Source organism: Lynx canadensis, chromosome B2, assembly GCF_007474595.2.
Source record: "Lynx canadensis isolate LIC74 chromosome B2, mLynCan4.pri.v2, whole genome shotgun sequence".
Lineage (NCBI taxonomy): Eukaryota > Metazoa > Chordata > Mammalia > Carnivora > Felidae > Lynx > Lynx canadensis.
Window position 1 is genome coordinate 14,708,311 of NC_044307.1, and position 25,932 is coordinate 14,734,242.

At 43.5% G+C, this 25,932-nt stretch overlaps 1 protein-coding gene and 1 pseudogene across 1 annotated transcript; one reads left to right on the forward strand and one right to left on the reverse strand.

Annotated features, from left to right (window-relative positions):
• Nucleotides 1-5,031: 5,031 nt before the first annotated feature.
• Nucleotides 5,032-24,733, reverse strand: RNF182 (ring finger protein 182). Its single transcript, XM_030314812.1, has 2 exons — nucleotides 24,697-24,733; nucleotides 5,032-6,657 (listed from the first exon to the last, which is right to left on the reverse strand). Exon 2 carries the CDS (start codon nucleotides 6,443-6,445, stop codon nucleotides 5,702-5,704), a length of 744 nt encoding a protein of 247 aa, XP_030170672.1. The 5' UTR covers nucleotides 6,446-6,657; nucleotides 24,697-24,733; the 3' UTR covers nucleotides 5,032-5,701.
• LOC115514864 lies at nucleotides 21,365-24,289 on the forward strand (annotated as a pseudogene).
• Nucleotides 24,734-25,932: the final 1,199 nt, after the last annotated feature.

A 25,932-nucleotide genomic window follows, 5' to 3' on the forward strand; every position in this document is an offset into this window, starting at 1 on the left:
AATGATGATATTTTAGTCAAATTAGAGGAAGTCTCTTATTTTTAGGGGAGAGAGAAAAAAACAAATACAGCAAAAGGTCAAGTGTGGACTCTAACTGCTAAGCGTACCAGCGACAATTAGGCAATTCTCTGAACTTTTTCATCAGGAGAAAAACTTGACAAGCCTTTTGTTAATAAAGTCATCTCCATTGGGGCACCTGGGTGGCTCAGTCGGTTAAGCATCTGACTTCAGCTCAGGTCATGATCTCAGAGTTTGTGAGTTCAAGCCCCTCGTCTGGCTCTGTGCGGACAGCTCGGAGCCTGGAGCCTGCTTCGGATTCTGTGTCTCCCTCGCTCTCTGCCCCTTGCCCCTCCTTCATGCTCTCTCTCTCTCTCAAAAATAAACAAACATTAAAATAAAAAAATTTTAATCAAAATAAATCGCCATCTGCTTTCACGTGTGTTCACCTAATCATCCTAATTCCACCTCCTTTCTCTTGGCTCCTGTGACCGCACATCCCCCAGTGTCTGTACCTCTTTCCTCGGGTTCTGGCTGCACTAATGCAATTTCTTTGCACTTTGCAATTCCGCTACTGATCATTCAGTTAGAACTTCAGAGAGCTCAACCTTGACCCTCTGCTCTCTCCCGCTCTCCTTGTCTCTACTTTCTTAGCTTCAGTTGCCATCGAAATGCCAGAGACTCTCAAATGTGTGTCTTCGGGCTAGACCGCTGATCTGTGGTAAATGGATCTGAACTGCTGAAAAAAACTTAACTAAAGCACTGAACTTCATGGGAAACCTAAGATCCAAACTGACCTACTAAGTCAGAGCACGTTCGTTTCCCTTATAAAATTCCCACCATCTCAGCGTAAAGGGAAAATGTTAATAGGGTGCAAATCTAATAAACTCCTGGCTAATTAAAAATGGTTGTAGGGTAATTGTCCCAGGTAATGGAATGTTTTCATCAAATCAAGCTTCAGCCACTTTTAAAAATACATTACCACATATCCCTAGTTAGTATACACAATGCACAGGGCATCATTTTTTTTTTATTCCTAAATTTAAAGCACCTTCATGTCAAAACCCATAAATATCCATGTTTTTCGGGGGGGGGGGTAAAGTTTATTTAATTTGAGAGAGAGAGTGAGTGGAGAAGGGGCAGGGAGAGAGAGAAAGAGAGAGAGAAAGAGAATGAATCCCAAGCGGGCTCTGTGCTATCAGCTAGCTGGAAGCCTGATGCAGGGCTGAAACCCACGAAATGTGAGATCACGACCTGAGCCGAAGCCCAACGCTTAACCAGAAGAGCCACCCAGGCACCCCTAAAAACCGTAAACATCTATATACTGAGTATACTTAGTTGAGATTTGAATTATACCACGAATTTACATGATATAAGCAACTGAGTCGAATCTCTATAGCCTCCGGGACTCACTTGGAATTTACACAAATTCCAACATCCAGCCGTGCACATTCTTCTTTAAAAAAAAACAAAAAAAACCAAAAGACTCTTTTACACAAAAATAAACCTGTCAGGGAAGACCCAACATGAAGCCTCGAGGTCCTCACAGAAGAGCAAAAATTCATAGTGTCTGAGGCCATGAGAAGTAACATCTAACAGAGGGGCAGAGATGGGGAAAATACACTGGACTCAAGCTTCCCCAGCAAATGGTGAACATCTCTCAGGGATCTAACCTGTAACCACGCCTCCCACTGGTTTTGAGGAAAGCTCTGGAATAGTCTGTGGTGTTTCTGCGGGTGTTGCAAAAGAATTAAGGCAAATATTTGGGGCAGCTGGGTGGCTCAGTCAGTTAAGCGTCCGACCTCAGCTCAGGTCATGATCTCGCGGTCTGGGAGTTCGAGCCCCGTGTCAGGCTCTGTGCTGACGGCTCAGAGCCTGAGCCTGCTTCGGATTCTGTGTCTCCCTCTCTCTGCTCCTCCCCTGCTCACACCCTCTCTCTCCCTCATAAATAAATAAAAATTAGTAAAGAAGAATTAATGCTACTTGGCAATGAGAAAGAATGAAATCTGGCCTTTTGTAGCAACGTGGATGGAACTGGAGAGTGTTATGCTAAGTGAAATAAGTCATACAGAGAAAGATACCATAGGTTTCCACTCTTATGTGGATCCTGAGAAACTTAACAGAAGACCATGGGGGAGGGGAAGAAAAAAAAAAGGGGGGGTTAGAGAGGGAGAAAGCCAAACCATAAGAGACTCATAAAAACTGAAAATAAAATGAGGGTTGATGGGGGGTGGGAGGGAGGAGAGGGGGGGTGATGGGCATTGAGGAGGGCACCTGTTGGGATGAGCACTGGGTGCTGTATGGAAATCAATTTGACAATAAATTTCATATTAAAAAAAATAAAAATAAAAATAAAAGTAAACAAATGCTAAAAAAAAAAAAAAAAAGAATTAACGCCAGAGTGGTTTTTTTTTTGCCAAAAAGAATGGGGAAAAAGAACAAGCCTCAAAAAAAAAAATGCAGAAACAGGAAGGATTATAGTTTGCCCCCATTACACTCAAGTTAACTCTTCCCCCCCATCTTCTGTGCTCCGGGACTCAAAGACATGGCATTGATACTTCGGTGTCAGTTTATCTATCAATACAGGATTCCTTCGGCATCTGCGTCTACCTGGATGACATATCAGAACACTTCTTCAAAGTCAGGGTGTCCGTTCAAAACCAGGCAAACGCTCGTCACTTGTGGGTCTCTCAGCGTTAAGCATGACTCATCTAAGTCATGACTAGCGCAGGCAATGCCCTTCCTTAACCAGATTCCTTGCTCATCTGTGCAAAAATTTCAGAAGTGAAGGAAACCGTCACTCTTGATGAACAGGTGGTGCCAACTCACTAATTATCGTAAACAGGGAATCATGACATATTCCTAAGTGATTTCTACTTTGCCTAACAACGGTCACATTTAAAGATCGGGTAATTTAAAAAATTTGCCCAGATCACAGAAGGCTAGTGATTCCCCGACTAAAACGGACACTGTTCTGCTGAGCGGCAAGGCACATTCCGGAAAATGAGTCAAGCAAATTAAAACCAAAAATGTTATTTATCAAGGTAAAGGTAATGGTTTTGTTTCATCTTCGTCCGTGTTTCCGAAAGCTCAGGTTTGCAATGATCTGACGTTAACAGAAGTCCAAAGTAATAACTGAATCTCAACCATGAGTCAAAGAAATCACACTTCTGGTGTGGAAACAATAACAATTTAATGGACAAACAAAACATTATCACAGTGGATAAAATATCGAAGCATTGTCGTGTTTTCATTCAACAGCATGAAGAGTTTTTTGCTGTCTTCCATTTAAAACTCTTTAGAACCAAATGAAGTTACCAGCAACTTTTTAAAAAGGAGACTATCACAATATTCAAAGAAACACGAATTTAGCACTGCAGACATTACACAAATAAGCAAAATGCACAGTACCCACAACCAGAGCTTTCTAGAAATATCATATTACTCACCAATTTATTTGATGTTACATTTCAGACAAAATGAACATTAAAAAAAAAAAAACCTTATAAATATATAAATCCCAACCACAAAACACCTCCTAAACATTAGATTTACTCTAAGTACAAATGGGATTTTGGAAACTGCATTCACAATGCTATCTAAACTAGATTTTATGAAATTATAAGTGTATTGAGCTGTAACTTGGGGCTCCAATTCATTGGGCCACACCCCACGTATGCTTTCCCGTCATACCCCCCTTGGATGGACATATTCTCAGAGTCAATAGTTATACGATTAAAATCAAACTACGACTATTCTAAAAATAAGCGTCAACTCTTCCCGAAAATTCGGAGATTGGACTGACCCGCTGTAACGGTGCCACGCAACGAATGTTTCATCGCCAACAAGTTCAAGTAGTCTTAGTAACGCCCTTTTCTAAGAGTAATAAATATTCTAATGTTAATCATCAGTAATGGGTTTTAGGAACTGAAAAGCGCTTTTTTTTTTTTTTTTTGGCCTAGTTTCTGTGGACATTCTATTCCCTCAAACCTAAAACCTGCTAGACAATTTCTTCTCATAAATATATACATTCGACTTCCCCTCCGTCACAGAATCATTAACACGAGTCACACGGCTTACGCTTTTATTTGAAATCAATTACGTAAGAACTTGAACCCGTTCTAAAATGGACTGCCAACAGGACCAGCGATATGACAAGTTGTTCTCTGCCGTTTCCTTTGTGTTTCCTGGGAGGGTCCTCTCGAGCAGCCCGCCGGCTCTGCTTCTGGCCCATCTCTTTGCCCGGCCTCCTGCAACACAATTTTGCACACAGGCCTAAACCACTGTGTTTGGGTTACTATTCAGTACAGTACAGCAAAATACGTCGGTCCGCGGCACCTCAGACCGTGAGCCAGAACATCTCCACAATTGTTTCTGGGCTTCCACGGCCACAATTCATTCACCCCAAACCGTTATAGGAGTAAGTTCCAGAAGTTCACAGTGGAATTTGAAATACAGTGGGGGAAAAAAAAAAAGCCTCATGAGTATCTAACAACTAATTTCAGGGGAACCTCATTCTGGGTAAGGGGTGGGGCTCGTTGAACAAGGTGGCTGACAAGACAAAACTCAACTAAAACGTTTTAGGGAGAGACTCCACGGAAGGTTTCCACGAACACTAACCGGGCTGTGAGAATTTCAGAGAAGACTGAGGCAAGAGGAAAATAAATATGGAGGGAAGGGTGTATCTCAAAGACAAGGGGCCATGTTCTGTCATGAAGGGCGCTGTGATGCCAAGTCCATGGTGGGTTTAATTTCTCTTCAGTGATGTGGCAGAACAGGTATTTAATTGAAACCGCACAAGGGGGGCGCCTGGGTGGCTCAGTCGGTTGAGCGGCCGACTTCGGCTCAGGTCATGATCTCGCGGTCCGTGAGTTCGAGCCCCGCGTCGGCCTCTGTGCTGACCGCTCAGAGCCCGGAGCCTGTTTCGGATTCTGTGTCTCCCTCTCTCTCTGACCCTCCCCCGTTCATGCTCTATCTCTCTCTGTCTCAAAAATAAATAAACGTTAAAAAAAAAATTAAAAAAAAAAAAAAAAAAAGAAACCGCACAAGGGCACGAGGCCGATTCGCTCTTGGCAAAGGGGCTTGTGCACAGGGAACAAGCCCCTCACTGGGGCAGCAGACCGCAGACAGTGGCCTTAACTTCGAGACAAAACACCTGAAGATTCCAGGGAACGTCAACAACCAGGTGTGGGAGGAGAGGCCGGGGGGAGGGGGGCGCGCGGGGGGGAGGGGGGCGCGCAGGGGGAGTCACACTTTTTAAGCGGCTGTGTCTCAGAACAGCTTTCCTCTCGTGTCTACCCTGCACCACAGATTATCAAGGATTACGAGAGAAATCGTTCATCCCTAGCCATCTACAAAGACCTTACTACAGCCTGACCCCTCGCCCCTGGGGCCTGTCTAGCAGGGCTGGGGGAGATCTTGGCCATTTCTGGGGGAAGACTCCCCGGAAGAGCTCTAGGAAGGCTTAGCTCCTACATTTCTGCGTCTTTGCCAACCCCTAAGTAGAAATGAACGTGTTTATGTCCAGCATACAGGAAAACCGACGGAGTCCAGATATCGGTGGAAAAAGAGACCACAAACATTTGGCCAACGGCTTCGTTAAGGTCACAGACACTCCTCACAGAGAAATACAAAATAAACAAATGATAAGTGACCTAACTTCAAAGGTGGCAACGGGTGTCAAATTTCCTGGTTTGCACATCGGTTAAGAAGAAGGGGCCACACAGTCTAGAAACTCGTGACAAACGCACTGGCAGAAACCGTACACCATGAGGATGACAAGGCTCGAAGGGACAAGGCTGACAAAGACGACCCCGAGGGTGACCTTCTTAGACACGAGTAAGTAGATCCCTAGGGGTAAGGAGCTGAAGTAGAGCAAACCCAGCAGCCAAACCAGCACCCGGATGGATGTCTGAAACAGCAGGGATGTACAGTTCCACACGGTCCAGTTGTGGGACACGGTGGTGACAGAGTCGAAACTTGCAGGCCGGTAGAACTCGACCACAGGAGTGGAGCTCAGAGACGGGGAGCTCTCTCTCTGCACCTCCATGATGGTTATGACCAGGCAGTTGGAGGAAGCGTGAGAAGGGCTGACGAGAGACGCCAGCCTCTTGGGGGTCAGCAGCAGCTCGGTAGGGTTTTCTGGCAGGCACTTCTTGCCTTTGCCTCCGCAAGTCAAGTTTACCAGGATGTTGTTGTCATCCGGCAGGCTGCTGACTTCATCATCCGGCAGGCAGGTCTCAAACCTGCAGAAAGGGCAGACGATGACGCCTTGCGGGGAGTCCCCAAAGTCTATGATCTTGTAGAGGCATTTGGCACAGACCCTGTGACAACACTCCAGCACTTTGGGTTTCCTCTGCTTCAGGTTGTACCGATTGTAACAGATCTTACACTCGAGCTCATCGGAGACCTGAGAGTCTGCCCCATCTTCCGGCGGCTGACTGGCCATCCTGAATGGTGTGGACACGGTCTTTGGCCAGAAGTGTCTCTCCGAAGGATGACTTCGATTAAGGTGTCCCTCTGAATATCACATCATCCGAATCAGGCAGTGGGGCCAAAGGGCAGGAAAAGGAGGGACAGAAATCAGAAATCGTCCAGGCATTTTGAGCTTCTACATTCACTCTGTCTCAAACACATATTTAAAAAGGCCACATGCAGGGTCTGCAAAGGAAAAAAAGAGATTCTAATATAGTGAAGACTTCACTGAAAAGGGCTTTCTGGAATTTTCTGAGCTCCAGTGGCTGAGAAGCCATAGATTTAAAGGTTAGAGCCCCTTCACCTCCTCACACATCTCTGCGCCAGGACAGGAAAGTGTTGTCTCCATGCTTAGCTTTCTCAGTCCACAGATACGGTAGGAAAGAACGAATCCAGATTCCTACTGGTCTAAGTACATTCTAGAGCATCGTGATTTTGACTAGATACAGAGATTCTCTCTCTGAAACTCGTAACATTTCTGGGCCCTTTGAAAACAGAACGGGACGTGTATCAGAAACAGACACATTTGCAATCAAATTCCATTCAGTACAGACTGATCGATTCAGATCATCAATAGCATAAATGCCAGTCTTCTAAATACCCTCAGCAGTGCTTAGGAATACACACAAAAGAAGGAAAGCCTTAAGGATAAATTCACTCCGGGAAGAATGGGGCAGATGACACGTGACACAAGCATTACAACCAGGCCAAGTCTAACTCTCAAAAAAGAGAAGTAAACACAAGGGCAGCTGGGTGGCTCAGTGGGTACGCATCTGACTCTTGGTTTCAGCCCAGGTCATGATCTCACGGTTCTTGAGTTCGAGACCCACGTCGGGCTCTGCGCGGACAGCACGGAGCCTGCTTGGGATTCTCTCTCTCCCTCTCTCCCTGCCCCTCCCCGACTCACACTCCTGCTCTATCGCTAAAAAAATAAGCAAACATTTAAAAGAGAAGTAAACAATACATGCACAGTTGCATCTCTAAGCGAGAAGAATCGTGCGTGCATGGCTATGGGGACGAAGTCCTCAAAGTTCCCCTACTCGCCCAGTTTATTTCATGTGAATTCTGTCTCTGCAGTGAACAGAAAGCATAATAGAGTCAACAGTGCCTAACGTCGGCCCTCGGGTGCTGTTACTGGCTCTGGACAGAAGGCTGAGGCTTGATTTCGTGCACCCAGTCAGTCCTCGATTATTAGCAGTCACAAAGGGGGCTGAAGTCTGGGCCGTCTCCACATCACCAGTATTTGGCTTTGACGTGTATGACTGTTTTGGTAAGAGATTGATTTTATGTTTTGCTGGGGAAAATATCGAAATGTATTCGAATTTCTGAGCACACTTCCAAGCCCAGTGGCGGAAGGCTGCTGCAGCAGCTCTAGAAAGCCCAGCACAACTCTTCGAGGATTAACTTCGCTGCGGGTCATCCCGCTTAACAGAGAAGAGGCAGTGGGTGCCTCGACTTGAAATATTTGGAATTATGAACAGCTGGCTTGTGAATATATATTATCTTCCTTTTTATGACCTCAGCTAATTTGTTAATTGATATCATATAATACAAAAAGGCATAATGGATGGCAGTTACGAGACATAATGTTGGGAAAAGGAAGTCACTCCATAAACAGAATCTCTAGTATCACCCAAGACACGGAGGTAGGGTTTTTTTTTGTTTTGTTTTTTTGGTTTTTTTTAGTTTTTAGTTTTTACATTTATTTATCTTTGAGGGACAGAGAGAGAGAGAGACAGAGCACAAGTGGGGGAGGGGCAGAGAGAGACGGAGACCAAGAATCCGAAGCAGGCTCTAGGCTCCGAGCTGTCGGCACAGAGCCCGACGTGGGGCTTGAACTCATGAACCATGAGATCATGACCTGAGCTGAAGTTGGGGGCTTAACCCACTGAGCCACCCAGGCGCCCCGGGTTTTTTTTTTTTAAATAGAGTATATTGTATACGAATGCATGTATTTCAAAACTGCCATCATGAGCCAATTTCTGTACATCTACTCTTACGCACAAAAAAAGGATATACAGACACACACATCCTCTCTTCTGTGCCCTTTCTTTCCATGTGCCCTCAATGTTTTCTTCATTCCTGGTCCTGAAGCATGTGCCCATGTGATCGCGAAATGGGACTGTATCTTGCCCACAATTCTACAAAGCTGGCTTCTTGGTCTCCTGTGGGATGGACATCTATCTCCAGGAGGGGAGCCAAGGGCCACGAAGATGTTCTATCCCTGTCACTACACCCAGTCCTCGCCACCTTCACAGAATGGGGCCCGGCACCGGGCAGGTCCGCTTCCTGGACAGCTCCCCCTTGTCGGGAGTCCCCTGTGGCCACGCACAGACCAAAGGCCCATCCCAATGGGCCTTAATGCCTTCCAAAACCCAGGCGGGCTGAAACTAATAATAGGGCTAGAATTCGCAGCAGTGACTGCCTCCATCGCCATCGAAAGGACCGATGTGTCTGAAGGTGTGTGAAAAAGTAACAGACAAAATGTAAACATATACGCCGAGACATCTGGAAAAGAGCAAGTGAAATATTCAGTGAGGATAAGTTAGCAAAATCAGAGAAAGCTAGACTGTGCATCTAGTAACATCAGCAAGAAGCTTATATGGATGTGAAAATTCAGCATTTGATGAGCAGCTCGTCCCATTAATACTTTCTGTATCACGCTTTGAAACAAAGCTTTCCTTTTGTCACAGAAAACCACTCTATCGGACCTTCGAATGTGGTGACACGGTGTTATGTGATAATGTTCCTCTTTATAAAACTTCACATCGGGGGCTTCTTGATAACATGCAAAGAAAATACCAGATGTTCGAATATCCAATCAAAGAGACATCTACTTCAGTCCTAAGGCCAACCGTAGCAAACCCGCTCTCACCAGCAGAAATACTTTAAGTCCTGCCTCTGAGGGAGGCCCCCCCTGGGCAGGGCTGGCGGACAGCCTTGAGTTGCATCCCTGGGAATGCGGCCAGGACAAGGGTTTCTTCCTGGGATGCCATAAAGCAGCATGGCAATCGTTCCTCTCGGGAAGGCAGAGTACCACCTGCTGGAGTTCTTAAGAGTAAATACTTCATCTGTCTCCTTGTGACTCGAGGGTCTCTCAAAGGACTCGACTAATAACTGAAAATCTGTAACTTCATTGGGCTGCCATGAGTCAAAGTTATTTGGTCCTCCAAAAGCTATGCGTTCACCCCTGACAAGAGCTGCAGGCAACAGTCACGATGCGGAGTGAAGGAAGTCAGACCCAAAAGAGCACATACCGCAGGGTTCCATTTTTAGAAAGCTCAAAACACACACACACACACACACACACACACACACACACACAGAGGCAAAACTAAGCTGTGAGGATGCAAGTTTAGGTGGTAAAGCTAAGACGAAAAGCCAGGAATTGATTAACATCCAAGTCAGGATCTCAGATGCCTTTGAAGGGGTGGAGAAGCGGGGTCGGAGGGCACCAGCTGATAGGCTGATGGTCCTCTGGGTTCTCAGGAGTGCTCCGTTGGTGACATGCCATCGGGCAATATGTTGTTTCTGTACTGGTGTTATCTTTCACGGTAAAAAGTAAGAAGTAAGAAGTAAGAAGGGGAGAGGGGAGGGGAGAGGGGAGGGGAGAGGGGGCGGAGAGGAGTAGGACAGGGAAGGGAGGGGAGGGAAGGGAAAGGAAATACCTAAATATTTTTGGTATTTTTAATAGCCTGGATTTTTCTGTCAGTAGGTATTTTAGATCAACTTATCTTTCCGTCTACCATCTGTAATTCCATTTCTTTTCTTTTTTTTTTTCTTCCACAAAATTGAAATGTCACTTATTTATCACCTAAACATCCAGGCACTACTGTTAAGTCAATATTGAAATGAATGGAATCTTTAAGACACGCCGGTCTGGCGCGTTCCTTGAGGAGAACTACTGCTGAAAGTCTGTCTCAGCAGGCACAGGGGAGAGAGTCTGGCATGCTAAAACCGCCTCAAAAATAAACACACATAATTATGCAAGATGACAGATGTGTTACACCAATGTTATCGTGGTAAACATTTTGCAATATGTACACGTATCACATCACGGTTACACCTTAAATTTACACAATGGTGTATGTCAACTGCATTTCAGTAAAGCTGGGAAAAGGTTTTCTTTTCCTGGAAAAATACATATTTAAATATATGAAGGTGATATTCCTTATCAACCACTTAATAGCCTTTAATCCTTTTATAAGTCATCTGGGGTAAGACCATCCACGTAACTAATTACCTACTATGAATCTTGGTGCTATCAGAACAAAGTTTAAATGCACTGCCCTAAATGTACGGTACTTATTGTTTGACTCAAACCCACTTCCTCCACTGCTCAATTCTTTTGATCCTAAAGATGCAAATTTTGCTTCTATTTGAGGCAAAGCCTCCAGCAGACATCTGTGGTTTCCGTCTACCTGGGATCTTCTGGTTTTCTCCTTTACACAGACCTGCACCCCCTTCTGCCACTGCCACTGCCACCGCTTCTGCGGGGACGTGCTCCCTGCGCACGCAAATCACGTGACTTGTGTTTCTACCGTCCACTGCCCGCGCTGCCTCCCTTCTCTCCAGAGGTGTGGCTTTGTGACCCGGAAGGCCAAGGGAGGGCGCACAGACCAGAAAAAGATGTTTCAAGGAACTGTCCTGCCCTCCAGAGGGAGAAAAAGGGAGAAAAAGCCAAAGCCAAAACCAAAAAGAGAAATACAAGACAGCAGAAGGTGGAGATACAGACAGAGGCAAAAGGCAGATACCTGATGACAGGTGAACCGGCCCCGAGTGGAGGCTCCTGTGAGCCAATGAATTCCCTTCTTTGCTTCTGCTGGTGTTTTGATTGGATTTCTGCTACTTACAACTCCAAGAGCCCTGGACACAATTACCATGCTGTATTTGATTTGAGAATGTATTATGTTTTTAGATCTAGGTTCCTCCTTGCTAGGGCAGAAATTATAAATGATTTGTAAAACTGAATACATGTACTTTTAAAATTTCACTTGTGTGCGCGAGCACACATGCACATATACAGACAAATTTAAATTTACTAAACATGCAAAGGTCGTCATAAATATCATTGTTTATTAGTCGCGTGTGTGCGCGTGTCTGCACGCATGAGTGTGTGTGTTCTTGTGTATCTGGCTAATTTCTCCTCTTCACTCCCTCCATCCACATCAGCGTCAATGCTACCTTCTTCCCCGTCCCCCCCAGTCACACATATTAACTAGCTGGTATGTTTCTTCTGTATATAGTTCCATGTACACATATTTATCCAGTACATATCATTATAATGGCACACACAAGCACCGTGTTTTCCATTGTCTTGACTATTTAATACCCACTTGTCCGCATCTTGCTTTTCCCATTCAATAATGGTTCATGAAAAGCTCTCAATTCAACTGATGAAAAATTCCTTTTGTCATGAGTGCATATTTCATTCATCATTTGGATACACCGTAATATAGCCAACCACCTCTCTCCTGGTAGACGTTCATCCATCTCCATTCTTCCCCAACACATACATTTCGGCAGAACACAACCTCGTGATAAGCATCCTTACATCCGGGTGTTTTTATCTCTTTGAAAGAAAAGGAGTGGAGTTCCTGAGTCAAACAGATGTTACCCCTAACAGATGTGGCCAGCCTGCTCTCCAACAGGAGTGTAACCCATACGTCAACCAGTAGTAATAAAAGTACTTTGTCCCCCACCAGCAACAGATGCTATTGGACTTCAAATGTTTGCCCGTCTGAGGGGTGACAGATCATGATTTGGGTCTGAGTGCCTTCTCACCTGTTGGCTTTCTGTGTCTGCTCCTCTCTGAACTACACCTTCTCATTTTTTGCTTATTTTTCTATTGGATTGTTGGGCCCTTCTTGTCCATTTGTAAACATTGCTTGTCATGAGACACATGAAACTCTGTCCTCTGTATTGCAAACGCTTCCTCAAATTTTACTATTTATTGGCTTTGCTTCATATGTTTTAAAATGCAAAATATTTGACTCTTCGGACAGTCAGATGTTCATCCTCTCTCTTGCAGCTTCTAGGTCTCCGATCGTAATGCTGCTCCTAATATTATACATGTGGCTGTTTTCTTACAAAGTTTGTCTCGCTTTATTTTTAACTTGTTTTCAGTTTTATATACGGTATAAGATACAGTCCTAATTTTATTTTCTTCCAAATTTGGACATTTATATTTGGCAAGGAAATAACCTATCTCTTCTAGTTTTTCAAGTTCGTTGCCATAGCGTTGAATACCGTTCTCTTTGCTATCTTCTTTGATTCGTTCCTGCCTCTCTGATTACGTCTTTGTTCTCATTTCTGGTCTTGTACATTTTTTACTGTTTATTTCCTAATCAAACACATGAGTCTTTGTATCTATTTTGCTGTTTCAAAGAACTAGAAAATGCATTTGTCCTTTACGTTATTTTTTGTTTTATGAGCTTCAGCTTTCATTTTTATTATTCCCTCTTTCTAACTTCTTAGTTTGTTTTGTCATTCTTTTTTCTCACTTTATAATAAGGGTACAATTTGTCTTTATTCTTAAGTAATGAAAACATCTAAAGGCTGTAAAATTCCCACTAGCTACAGCTTTCACTCTATCCCAAGCCTTTCGGAATAAATTGTGCTCCTTTGACAGATATCTAGGTATCTTCTAAATTGACTTTTGTTTTCTCCTTTGATGCTAAGGTTTTAAAGAATGTTTTTATATTTCCAAACAGTAAAGGGTCTTTTTACTACCTTCCATTATTTGTTTCTAATATTACTGTGTTATGATCAGAGAACAAGATCTATAAAAATCCCTTGCCTTTGAATTTGCTAAGGTCTTCTTTGTGGTCAAGTATACGATCAAGTTTTGCATCTGATTCAGAAACGAATATTCTGTGTTAAGGGATGTGAGGTGTCCCATGCCCATCAAATCCAACTTTTTTATTTGTTCAATTTCTCTATCTTAGGGTTCTATACAAGGTTAGCACAGGTTGAGACAAGCAAGAGATGTTTATGCAATTTCTCACCATAACTATATTTGCATTTGTAATAATTTTGCTTTACAGATTTAGTGGTTATGTTATTCTATACATACAGGTTTATTTACCTCCCTCATCAACTGTGCCTTTTAAAAATTATTATGTAATGTCTTTGCTTATCTGATTTATGCCTTTCCCTTAAATACTACCTGTCTAAACCTCATATTGCTAGTTTCTGACTCTCCGTATTTGCATGGGATCTTCGTCCATCCTTTTATTTTCATCTTCTCTCACTTTGTCTCAAGTGTTTTTCTTATAAACACCAGATTAATGCATTTTGCTTATTAACTCAGTCTAACAGTATCAGACGTTTAATGGGGAAATTTTAGTTCATTTTCATTGAATGTCAAGACTGCTATATTCCAATTTATTCTTTCCTTCCCACTTGAGTTAACTGATTAATGTAGAAAAATTTCCTCTGCTAGTATCTCTCCTCACCTTGAGGTGTTTCTGTTTAACTTCTCATGTGGATACTTTTTGTTTTATACTGTTTCTGGAGTATTTTTGTCAGAAAATGGGTGATGGCATCTCTGAGTTCCTAAAGAGCAGCAAATTTTCTTTTACTCTGACAGGGAAATGGCAGTTTGGGTATGTATGTGGCTTTTAGGCTGCTGGCTTTTTGTCTCTGGAAGTTACTCCACTGTCTCTAGCACTCTGTCATACATGAGAAATCTGGGGCTAGTCTGATACTTCTTCATGGTAGTTCATTTGTTTTCTCTGTCTGGAAGCTTCTAAGATTTTGCTCTTTATTCTCAAGAGTTCAAGCGCTTTCCCAATATATACAGAGATGTGTTTTTTCATAAATCTTGCCTGGAACTTGATGAGCCATTTGAATTTATAGACTCCAGGGGCACCTGGGTGACTCAGTCGGTTAAGCGTCCGACTTCAGCTCAGGCAGGTCATGGTCTCACAGTTTGGGAGTTCAAACCTCGCATTGGGCTCTGTGCTGACAGCTCAAAGCCTGGAGCCAGCTTCAGATTCTGTGTCTCCCTCTCTTTCTGCCCCTCACCCACTCACGCTGTCTCTCAAAAATAAACATTACAATTTTTTTTTAATTTATAGACTCCAGTCTTGATATTAAAGCTCAGAAAAATCGTTTCTTACATTTATGTAATTATGGCCTTTCCTCCATCCGTTCCTTTGCCTCCTTCTGCCTTTCCTGTTACTCACACATTGCATTTCCTGGATCTGTTTTCTCTTGTGATTTCCATCCTTTATATTTTTGTTCTGTGCTCTCGGGTTCTTCTGCCTGACTGGCCAGGGTGCTAATTCAAGCCTCGGGAATAATCGTCGCCTCCTTTAATTCATTTGCTGAAATGTTTGATTGGAAATTCACGCATTTCATCTCTAGGAAGCCTTTTCGTGCTGCATTTAAATCTCCTTATACGCTCTTAACTACGTCTTGTCAGGTTGTCATCCGTCTCCAGCCGCTGCTCTATCGCATTAACCGTGTGTTCTATCTGTTCTCACGGACTGTCTTCCCGCTGGCTGTGGTGCCATAATTTCTTTGTTGTATCGCTGGGGTTCGGGTCGGATTGCTGGAGGACCCATGTGGCTGCACTTGCATCAGCAGTGGGAGCACAGTGGCCTCTGTTCCTGTAGAGCGACTCCTGGAGCAGTGCGACAGCAGGCAGGCACCAGGGCCCTGCCGAGGCACCAAGGGGGAGGGCTCTATGTTCTAGAGTCTCCTCACTCTCTCCCAGCCTCCGAAACAGGGAGGACTCAGCCCAAGGGTTCGTCTTCTCCTTGGTCTTTTGTGGGACACGTACACACACAGTCACGCGCACACAGTGGGGCGAGGGAGGTTTTCAATTTTCCTCCCAAGACTCCCTCAACCTTTGGAGATCAGGCTCTATATAGTATCCGATGCATTCTGACCCTCCCCCGGGACTTATCAAATGCCCATCTTTATTGCCAGCCCCGTCCAGCCCAGGAAGTAAGCCCCCACCCGCTCCCTCTCACCCTCAACTTCCACAGAGCTCAGGACTTCCCTGCACTGTGGGTTCTGTTGGCTGCAGGGGTTGGGCTGGGTCAGGAGAGGCAGGGTAGAATGGAGAATGGCAGGATAGTGAACCACTTTACCTTGCCATCTTCCCAGAATCCTCACCGACTATAATTCCTGGGTTTCTTTTTCAAATGTGTATCCAGATCAAAAACATGGGAATTTGTGATAAAAGTTTAATTTGGGGGGGGGGGGCGGGACATGGGAGTCCTCATCATGTTCAGTGACTGTTATGTAAAGACACATGTCAAACTGATATACATCTCTAAGTTCATAAAAGATTTTTGAAATTCACTTTTTGAAAAGGATTCTCCTTCCCGAATATTCTTTTGTGTTATTCCTTCTATAGCAAACTGTCTTACCCCAAGAATACATAAACTTGCCACCCACAAGTATCAGAAGCCTCTTACTTTTTCCTTGGCTATCTTGCTACCGCTCAAGTCCTGGTTTCTATTTCAGAAGCTGTATTAACACATATCAGTTATATCAAAAAACCACTAGATCAGAATTCTTCAGGGGCGCCTCAGTGGCTTAGTCGGTTAAGCATCCGACTTCAGCTCAGGTCATGATCTCGCAGTTGGTGGGTTCGAGCCCCACATCGGGCTCTGTGCTGACCGCTCAGAGCCTGGAGCCTGCTTCCGATTCTGTGTCTCCCTCTCTCTCTGCCCCTCCCCCAATCACACTCTGTCTCTCTCTCAAAAATAAGTAAACATCAAAAAAATTTAAAAAAAAGAATTCTTCATATCATATTTTTATATTTCAAAAATATTCATATATACTTTAGGGGCGCCTGGGTGGCGCAGTCGGTTAAGCGTCCGACTTCAGCCAGGTCACGATCTCGCGGTCCGTGAGTTCGAGCCCCGCGTCGGGCTCTGGGCTGATGGCTCAGAGCCTGGAGCCTGTTTCCGATTCTGTGTCTCCTTCTCTCTCTGCCCCTCCCCCGTTCATGCTCTGTCTCTCTCTGTCTTAAAAATAAATAAACGTTGGGAAAAAAAAAAATATATTCATATATACTTTCAAAAACTTAGACTGTTCATGGTCTTTCCTGTTTGGATCTTAGGCTATCTTGGGTCTTCTCCCCCAGCTTTTCATGATATTATTCTTCTATTTCAATTTTAAATTTACTAGTAGACCATTTTACCTAACTATCCTTTGCCCTTCCCCCATCACGTGTAGATTGTTTGCATGCAAATGGAGTTGTAATAATTCTCCACAGCCCTTTGCAATGTGACTTTCCATTGACCCATCAACAGGTGGAGGAAGCTGCTTCCCCATCCCTGAAATCGAGGCTGACCTTGTGACTTACTTTGAATAGCAAAGTGAAGTGACTTCCTAAGAGTTCTGACCCTTGACCTCAGGGTGCTTTGCGGCTTCTGTCGGCCCCTTAGGACCCTGGGACAGCCATGTGGCGAAGCCCAGGCTACTCTCCGTGAAGACAAGAAGCCCAGACAAAAGCCAGTATCAACATCCACACCGACACCAGTCATGCGAGTGAGACCATCATGGCGCAACCAGCCTCTGCTGAACCACCAGTGATTATATCCATTGAATGAGGGACCCTAAGAGAGAAGAGACCAGCCAAAGAATCATCCCTACAGAACCCAGTAGAAAATGCTGATCCACAGAATCATGAGCAAATAAAATGGCTGTTATTTTTAACCACCATGTGTTCAAGTGGTTTGCTTTACAACAACAGATCGCCAGCCTACCATGCTAAACCATCCCTTTCTGACAAAATCCAAAGCTAATCTCTGCCCAAAGAAATTATCTTCCTCGTTTATCAATGGCCGCCGTTCCTACCTAGAAGATTCAGACATTCTTACGTACTCCGAAGCTGCCTGACCCTGTGGTTCTTGCAATTTTTGTTTGTGTGAGAAAATTCTTGGTCAAAATCCAGTTCTTGTATTTTTGCTATATACAAACCTTTATGATCTTTATCGTAAGTTTCTGTTAATTATAAGCCTCTAAGAAGCTCAAAACTTTTAGGGGCGCCTGGGTGGCGCAGTCGGTTAAGCGTCCGACTTCAGCCAGGTCACGATCTCGCGGTCCGGGAGTTCGAGCCCCGCGTCGGGCTCTGGGCTGATGGCTCGGAGCCTGGAGCCTGTTTCCGATTCTGTGTCTCCCTCTCTCTCTGCCCCTCCCCCGTTCATGCTCTGTCTCTCTCTGTCCCAAAAATGAAATAAACGTTGAAAAAAAAAAAATTTTTAAAAAAAAGAAGCTCAAAACTTTTAGAAATCCTGCATAATCTTCCTAACGGTGAAAGGCAATTATAATTCCCTTTTAACAGATGTGTAAATGCCCATAGAAGGTAAGCATTTTTTCCAAGATGCCCTAAGTTAGGACAAACGGAGCTCAGAAACAAACTGTCGCTGTGATCCTATTTTCCGCCTATCCGGGGCTCTGGCCTGTGTATTGCTCTACCGTCCACGCAAGGTGATTTTCTATGCCTTGGGGTGACTTTAGGTTCTTCCAAGTGATTCTCACACAGGTTTCATTTAGCCTCAATCATGCTCCCAGAGTCCATCAACCATTTTAATTTGGCATCAGCGGAACAGGTTCTATTTTTCCCCTTATTTCAGAGCAACAGCTGCCAAGTTCCAACTCTCATTTCCTGGATCCTCCTCCCATCCTGGAAAATAAACATGACTAGCATCGCTTTCTACATGATGAGTCGAGAGATCTTGAAGGGCTCTCTAACAATAACAACGACGACGACACAAAACTGATACAAACTAAGGGACTGTCATTTCCGTGATCTATGGTTTCTGTTTTGAGAGCCAGTGCTAACGATTTGCTTCTGTCTTTCAATTTTTTTTTTTTTTTTTTTTTTTTTTTTTTTTTTTTTTTTTTTTTTGCAAAAGGATCCTCACTCCTCAAACATGGTCACTTCGTGGGCATCAGTTTTTATGACAGCCTAAATTCTCTGACTAATGATGTGGGAAACATTAGCAATATTTGAACTTTCATATTACGGCGTGACCCCCTCAGAGTTCAGGTTTCTGCTATTATGCCTTTTCGTTAAAAGCAATCTTTCTTGCTATTATAAACGGCTGTCACTTAGAAAACCCTAAAAGAATTGCCTTGACAGATGCCGAGCACTCATTCCTAACAGATCAACAGCTGACTCTCAATGAATTTAATCTGCAACACCCATAATCCTTAATGGCTGCCTGACAGCACACACACCATTCCAGAAACTTCCCTCAAAGATTAAAACTCTTGCCCCTCCTCCAGGACCAAGCAATTTAATTTGATAGGGAACCATAATCTATTCGAATACAGCCAAGTTAATGATCTACAATTCTAGGCTATTGATTTTGGACAAGAAGCCGCTATTTATACATGCGGAGGAGAGATTTATGATGCATTCTTTGCTAGGGTTTTAATCCAAATGAACGTCCAGCAACAAAGGAGAAAAACCAGGTACTCCTCGCCCTATGTATAGTGACCCACATCGGCAACCTCACGGCCCTGGATGTACAGCCAGGAACATGACCGTCACTTCCGGGAGTCTGAGATGGAAACACATAGGGATCTGGAATCAGGAGACCTAGATTTGCAGGCTAGCTCTGATACTGACTGGTTACGGGATCTTGGGCTAAAAGATAATGAACCCTGCCTCACGAGCAGTGATTCCATGCAATCACACAGGCATAAACATTTTTGCATAAATAAGCACCATATGGATGTCCTGGAAATCTAGAAGTAACACAGCCATTGATACTTTTAAAGTACTCAGGGGCGCCTGGGTGGCTCAGTCGTGAAGCCTCTGACTTCCGCCCAGGTCATGACCTCACAGTTGGTGAGTTCGAGTCCCACGTCGGGTGAGCGTGAGCCCCACTCCGTGTAAAAACATGAGCCCCAGGTGAGCCCTCCTTCTCACTCTCCCTTCTCTCCCCCCCCCCCCCCCACTCCGCCTCTTTACCCCTCGTGGGATATTCTCTCTCTCTCTCTCTCTCTCTCTCCCTCCCTCCCTCCCTCCCTCGGGCCTTCTCTAAAAAAAAAATAAAGTCCTTCAGCGTTCCAATCTGGTATTAACAGAAGACTCTGCATTGAATACAGTACCAAAAGGTACACAGGTTTTCTGTCTATAGATAGAACACGCTGCAAATAAAGTATATGCTACTAATTCTGCAATATCATACTAAGCTCCACTACCTGATGAGTTGCAAGAGATCTTTTATTATGTTTTTCTTAATCTGTCTACAGGGGGCATTAACAGATCATGTAGAAGTCTTACAAGTTTCGATTGGTTGATTTGTACCTTCCTCTTTACTTGGAAGAGGCAAAGATAAGATTTAAGAAAATCAAGGGTTAACGGGGATACAGGCTGCACATGACATTATTAAAAGTGACTGACTCCTTCCCCATTAAACAAATCTCTTTGCTATTAATTCCTTCCTCCATAATTTCCCTTGGCCAAGGCTTACTAAAACTCTCTGACCATATCAAGAAAGAATAAAATGTCTAAAGACACTGAGGTGCTTTGCACCATTTCTGCAATTTCAATTTCAAACTTAAGTGGGAGGAGCTGAACTATTCTGATGCCAGTTTCACTGAATGAAACGAACATTACACACGCACACATGCAAATATTCCCTCTTTTTCCAAACCAATGTAAGCACCTCTCTTTTGGAACAAAGATGGAACGTATCTACTTGTCCAAAAAGAATGCAGTCACGTTCCTGAAGTCACGCGGAAGATCAAAACCTTCTGATGTGTTTTTATCAGTTTATTAGCAATTGATAGTAACGTTGTCTCGATGGATTTAGAAACTCACTTAAAAGATCAACTGCTGAATTTAATTCTTGACTGACTCATTCATGATACAGCTCTCTTTTGAAACTCTCTTTCATTTAATCATTCGACAACTATTTTCCTCGTATCTGTTATGTGTCCGGCTAGATGCTAGATGCCGGGGACGCAAAGACAAACAAGATAAGAGTTCTGAAAGCAGAAGCTGATTATAAAGGTACGTGGATCCTTTTCTGCCTTTATCTGGTTTTACCTCTCGACAGCTTTCTACCCAATGACGACCCCCTTCCTCCTGAAACCCTCTCTTCTCATTGCTGCCAGTTCTCTTCCTGACTGCTCGTTCTCAACGTTCTTCGCCAGCTCTTCTTCTGTCAAATCTCTAAATGCTAGAGCATCCTCGCACTTGGCCTCGAGCCACATGCTCCTTCTCTATTTGCCATCTTTCCCTTGGATTGTCTCATTTACCCCAACAGCTTTAAATACCATCTGACAACTCCCCCAATTTTGTGTCTACAGCTCGTGCCTTTCTTCTCAGCTCCATACCGCCTACTGGACACCACCACCTGTCTCTTATAAATATGGCAAATTAACCTAAGTCTGAGACCGGCCTCAACCCTCCTCTGTAACTCCCACCCAACCAGCTTCCCCATTAGAACAACCGGCACCACAGTTTCCTGTGTTTCGGGCCAAAACTAGGAGTCATCTTTGATTCTACGGTGTGTCTCATCCTCACGTCCAACCCACGGGCAAGTCAAGTCAATTCCGCTTCCAAAGTGAGCCTCCAGTCTTTCCACCTTCATCAGATCTTCGACCTCGTCCACTACAAAACTGCCTCCTCACTGATCTGCCTGCTTCTAAGCTTGCCCCACTGCAAACTATTTTCTTTGCAGAAGCCAAAAGTGCACTTCTAAAGATACAAATTAGATCATACCTATTGCTTGTTCAATAGTTTTCCATTGCATAGAGATTAAAATCCAAACTCCATACAGCAAGGCACAACAGTGTGGCCCCTGCCTTCCCTCCAGTCCCCCCCTAAACCGCTGTCCACACTGCCTTCCTATCACATAGGCCTTTGTTAAGTTGCATGGACAGTCCAGGCTCTTTCCTGCTTTAGGCGATGTCCTTGATGTGAGATGTCCTTACCAAGCTCATTCTCTCTTACGGATCTGAACCTCCAGATAAAGTCTTCAGGGAGCACCTCCCTAATTACCTTCTTTTTAAAATTCTTTTACCATTTGTTTTCTATTATAGCACCATTTTTTTTTCTTCAACAAACTTCCATAATCCCAATTTAACTAATTAATTTGTCTGCTCTCAATCTCCACTACTAGAATGTAGTTTCTAAGAATACAAGTGCCACTGATACGTTGTTTCCCACTGTGGCACAAGCACCTATCATAAGCCAGCACAGAGTAAATAGTTGCCAAATAAATAAGTATATTGAATTATCTCCAAGATTCCTCCTCTCTCCATCAATCGGTGTTACCACATCACACGTTGCTAAGTGTGGTGAAGTGAGCACTTTGTCTTGATAAACATTCTTGAACACTGTACATTTTTAATCTGGGTTTTTAAATTATAAATCTAATGTCCTATAATTATCGTAAAGAAATATTGAATCCGATCAGATGAATTTCCCAAAAAATCTTTAACTCGAAAGTAAATATGTAAAAATATTCATAAATCACAGCATCTAGGAAGCCCTTCATAGATGTTGAACAGATGAATGAATTCCTTTATCTTCATTACTGACAATCCCCAATTTTCATACATATTTGTCCACCATTAGCTTCAGGTTTAGGCTCATCAAAGATACGCATTAATAAAATGGATACAATACAATTCCTTTAAGATTGTTTCTCTGTAAATGTCCAGACATCAACCTAAGAAGCTATATGTTGCTTTAAGACCTTTTTTCATTTTCTCTAAATGTACCCTGATATACTAAGCAAAACTGTCATCACCACTATATCTAAACACAGCTTTCTCAAAATTATTATAGACACAGGAAAAGCTAGAAAGGTGTTATGTTTATAATATTACTCTACAATAAAAACAAAGTGACAAAAATACTCTTCCTCTCCCCAAAGTGTTTTGTTCACTTCCCAAATTCTAAAGTACATATCATCTCTTCTCCAGCACTAATAAAAACATTTACAACACCTCCTGAAATGTAGTATATTTACAGCTACCAAAGTCCAACTGTGCTCTGACTCAGCAAAATGAGAACAATCGAATTCACGAAATGCTTTAATAAGGGGCACAAATGCTTTAATAATGGGCCAAAAAATGGGCAAGGGGAAACGGAAATCAAGTCAGATTTCGTTGCATTTATTTGCCCTGAATGGCTTTTCTCAATAGGCTTTTCGGACTCAACCTTAATGAAGATGTCACTTTGCAACACGGCTACAAAATGTGGCGTTACTGACTGGCACAAACTCAACCACAAAGATCAGGATAAAGCGAAACGCTACAACATTATTTTTGAGGAGATAAAAATGATAGTTGTACAGGAAAAGCAGCGCACTGTGAAGAAAGATACTTTTGTATTTATTACATATTAAGGTTAAGCGACTGTGTTGTGTGACAGACCCATTAAACACTCAGACCCTCAAAAGGCAAACCTAGAAGAGTGCTGCTGTCTTTCTTATCAGTCCAGAAAACAATTGGCTTAGGGAAGCTTCTAAGGTATGAAAAAAATTTCTCCCAATTTTATGGTTGAGAGAAAAATAGAGCTCAGATGCTAGTATCCTTAAAGGTGGTCAGAATTAGTCTAGAAAATCTTTGTGGAGGGGCGCCTGAGTGCTCAGTTAAGTGTCTGACTCTTGATTTCTACTCACGTCACAGTCTCGTGGTTCATGAGATCGAGCCCCGCATTGGGCTCTGTGTTGACAGCATGGAGTCTGCTTGGGACTCTCTCTCTCCCTGCTTCTCTCTCTCTCTGTCTCTCTCCCTGTTTCTCTCCCTCTCTCTCAAAATAAATAAACACTAAAAACAAAAGATGCTACTTCCTCTTAAAAAAAGTAAAAAGAAAATCTTCATGGAAAGGAGGGAAACGTGTTGTGGGACAAGATATATTAAATGGAGAAGTAATGTCATAGAAGTAATATCATAGAGTCTAATGCAAAGGATAGCCAGCCGAGATTGGGCCAATGCAGAGACCGGGTGTAGTGGAAAATTAAAATAAACAGTTATTGGGGCGTCTGAGTGGCTCAGCCGGTTAAGCGTCTGACTTCGGCTCAGGTCACGATCTCATGGTTCGTGGGTTTGAGCCCCGCCTCTGGCTCTGTACTGACAGCTCAGAGCCTGGAGCCTGCTTCAGATTCTGTGTCTCCCTGTCTCTCTTCCTCTTCCCCCACTCGCGCTCTATCTCTAGCTCTCAAAAATAAATAAACATCGAAAATAATTCTTTTAATAAATAAATAGCTATTAACAACAACAGGGCAGAGTGAAATGGGGAAGCAAAAGAAGCAAGAAATACATGACCGTCAAGTGAAGGCCTAGTCTCAGAGATCAGAGACTTGAAGGGAAGAACAGGTTAAAACCTAAAAAGAAAGAAAAGCAAGATCCCAGTGCGCTCAAGGCCACAGAAGTCCCCCAACATCCTTCCTGCTTATTCTTCCAATATAACACACAGCTGGGCCCACCTTACCACATCCTGGCTGATACTAACGTTATCAACTTTTCCATTAAAGCCAAAGTCGACTTAGGATAGTCAATGATGGGCTGTCTGTATGCCAAGTGTATCCCTTGTATAACTGACTTTTTAACGGCCGAAACTGAGAGACGGGGGCACAAGTATTAAGGGGCCCTAAGGACTGTCAAGGATCCAAGGCTGGAAGATGACCGTGCACACAGCAAGGAACCTATGCGAATGACCGCTCAGTAGAGATGGTAACTAAGCAGTGCCACGCTGTGGCTACAGCTGACCAGGACTTTTAGTGAAGGATGGAAAGATCCCTGGAGTTCCCATCATGCACATTTCTACTACAGGTACAACACTGAACAGATGCCAGGTGATTATGGAGCCCCTTGGTTCTAATTCTTCAAAAAAGAGTTCCACCGCCTGCCTTTACCAACTTGTTCTGTTGCCAGTTCCCGTAGCAATAGGCTATAACACGAATTATTCCACTTACTCATTCACTCTGTTACGAGCTGAGTATGGCTAAATACACTCGACTTTGAGGGCGCCTGGGTGGCTCAGTTGGTAAGCGTCCGACTTCAACTCAGGTCATGATCTTAGTGGTTCGTGACTTTGAGCCCCACGTCAGGCTGTGTGCTGACAGCTCGGAGCCTGGAGCCTGCTTCAGATTCTGTGTGTGTGTGTGTGTGTGTGTGTGTGTGTGTGTGTGTGTGTGTCTCTCTCTACCCCTCCCCTGCTCGCACTCTCTCCTGCTCTCTCTCTCTCTCTCTCTCTCTCTCTCAAAAACAAAAAAAAATATGGGGCACCTGGGTGGCTCAGTTGGTTAAGTGTCCAACTTCGGCTCAGGTCATGATCTCACAGTTCGTGAGTTCGAGCCCCGCGTTAGGCTCTGAGCTGTCAGCCTGCTTCAGATTCTGTGTGTGTCTCTCTCTCTGCCCCTCCCCAGTCATGCTCTGTCTCTCTGTCTTAAAAATAAATAAAACATTTTAAAAAATATTTTAAAAAAATAAAAAAATAAACATTAAAAAATGCACTCACTTTCTGATGGTTTTTGAAACTGATATTTTGTATCATTTTAAAATTTGTTGTATCTTTTTATAAACCAGATGATTACTCGCAAGTAACACAAAACAAAATAAAATAAGACAGCTACTGGGAGACAACTTTCAGAAGGCTTTAAACCCATCTTCAAAATCTTTTCATTGATCAACCAGCAGCCAGGGGCCCCATCAGTGACAGGAATACATTTAAAAGGCACCTCAAGAACACGGTGTACTCTTTCTCTTAGATTTGGTTTTTATTTGTTAGAAAAAAAGTCAAAGTTGAAACATCTTATACTCCACAATAAATATAGAGATAAAAACATCAGAGCTCAGAACGAGACACAGAGTTCTAAAAGTCATCCATCTATGGGGAGTAATTGAAATCATGAGAAGTAAGACTGGCAAACCGTGAGCCTTCCTAGGAAGTTAAAGTAAGGTAGAGAGAGAGAAAATGAGAAATGCTGAGGATGCATCAGCAAGATCTGGAAACATCGTTAATGAGCTGGGGAAAGAGAAGAGAGAAAAAGAATCATAAAGAAGACAGGAAGAAAGACAGGTGATCTGTAAATCCAAGGACAGAAACGATGAAGAGGGAAGTGTCAAAGCAGCACGCGGGCCAATGAGACAAACACTTAGAGAAGACGGCACGTAACCATAAGCATCTAAGGAAAAGACGGACTGCACGGGCTGGGGTGAAAGTCTGGCCGTAACAGAGACAAAAGATAGACAATGACTTTGAAGAGCTGGAACAGAGAAAAGGAGCGAGAAAGAGCATTATCACAGCCAACTGATCTCAGTGAAATACCGACGATCAATCAGGAGACAGCCTCTTGGGACGTACTAAAATTTGAGCTCTTCGAGTATGTCCATTTTCCCCCCACTTGGCACTAATGAAAAAAAACATATGGGATTAGATCAAATTTCACATCGTAGGCTAACTAAATGATGTTGCATTATGAACTTTAAAACGTCAGTTTGGGGGGCGCCTGGGTGGCGCAG

Excerpts from the sequence above, each read along its gene's own strand:
- RNF182 (XM_030314812.1), bottom strand. The coding sequence starts at position 6,445 with ATGGCCAGTCAGCCGCCGGAAGATGGGGCAGACTCTCAGGTCTCCGAT.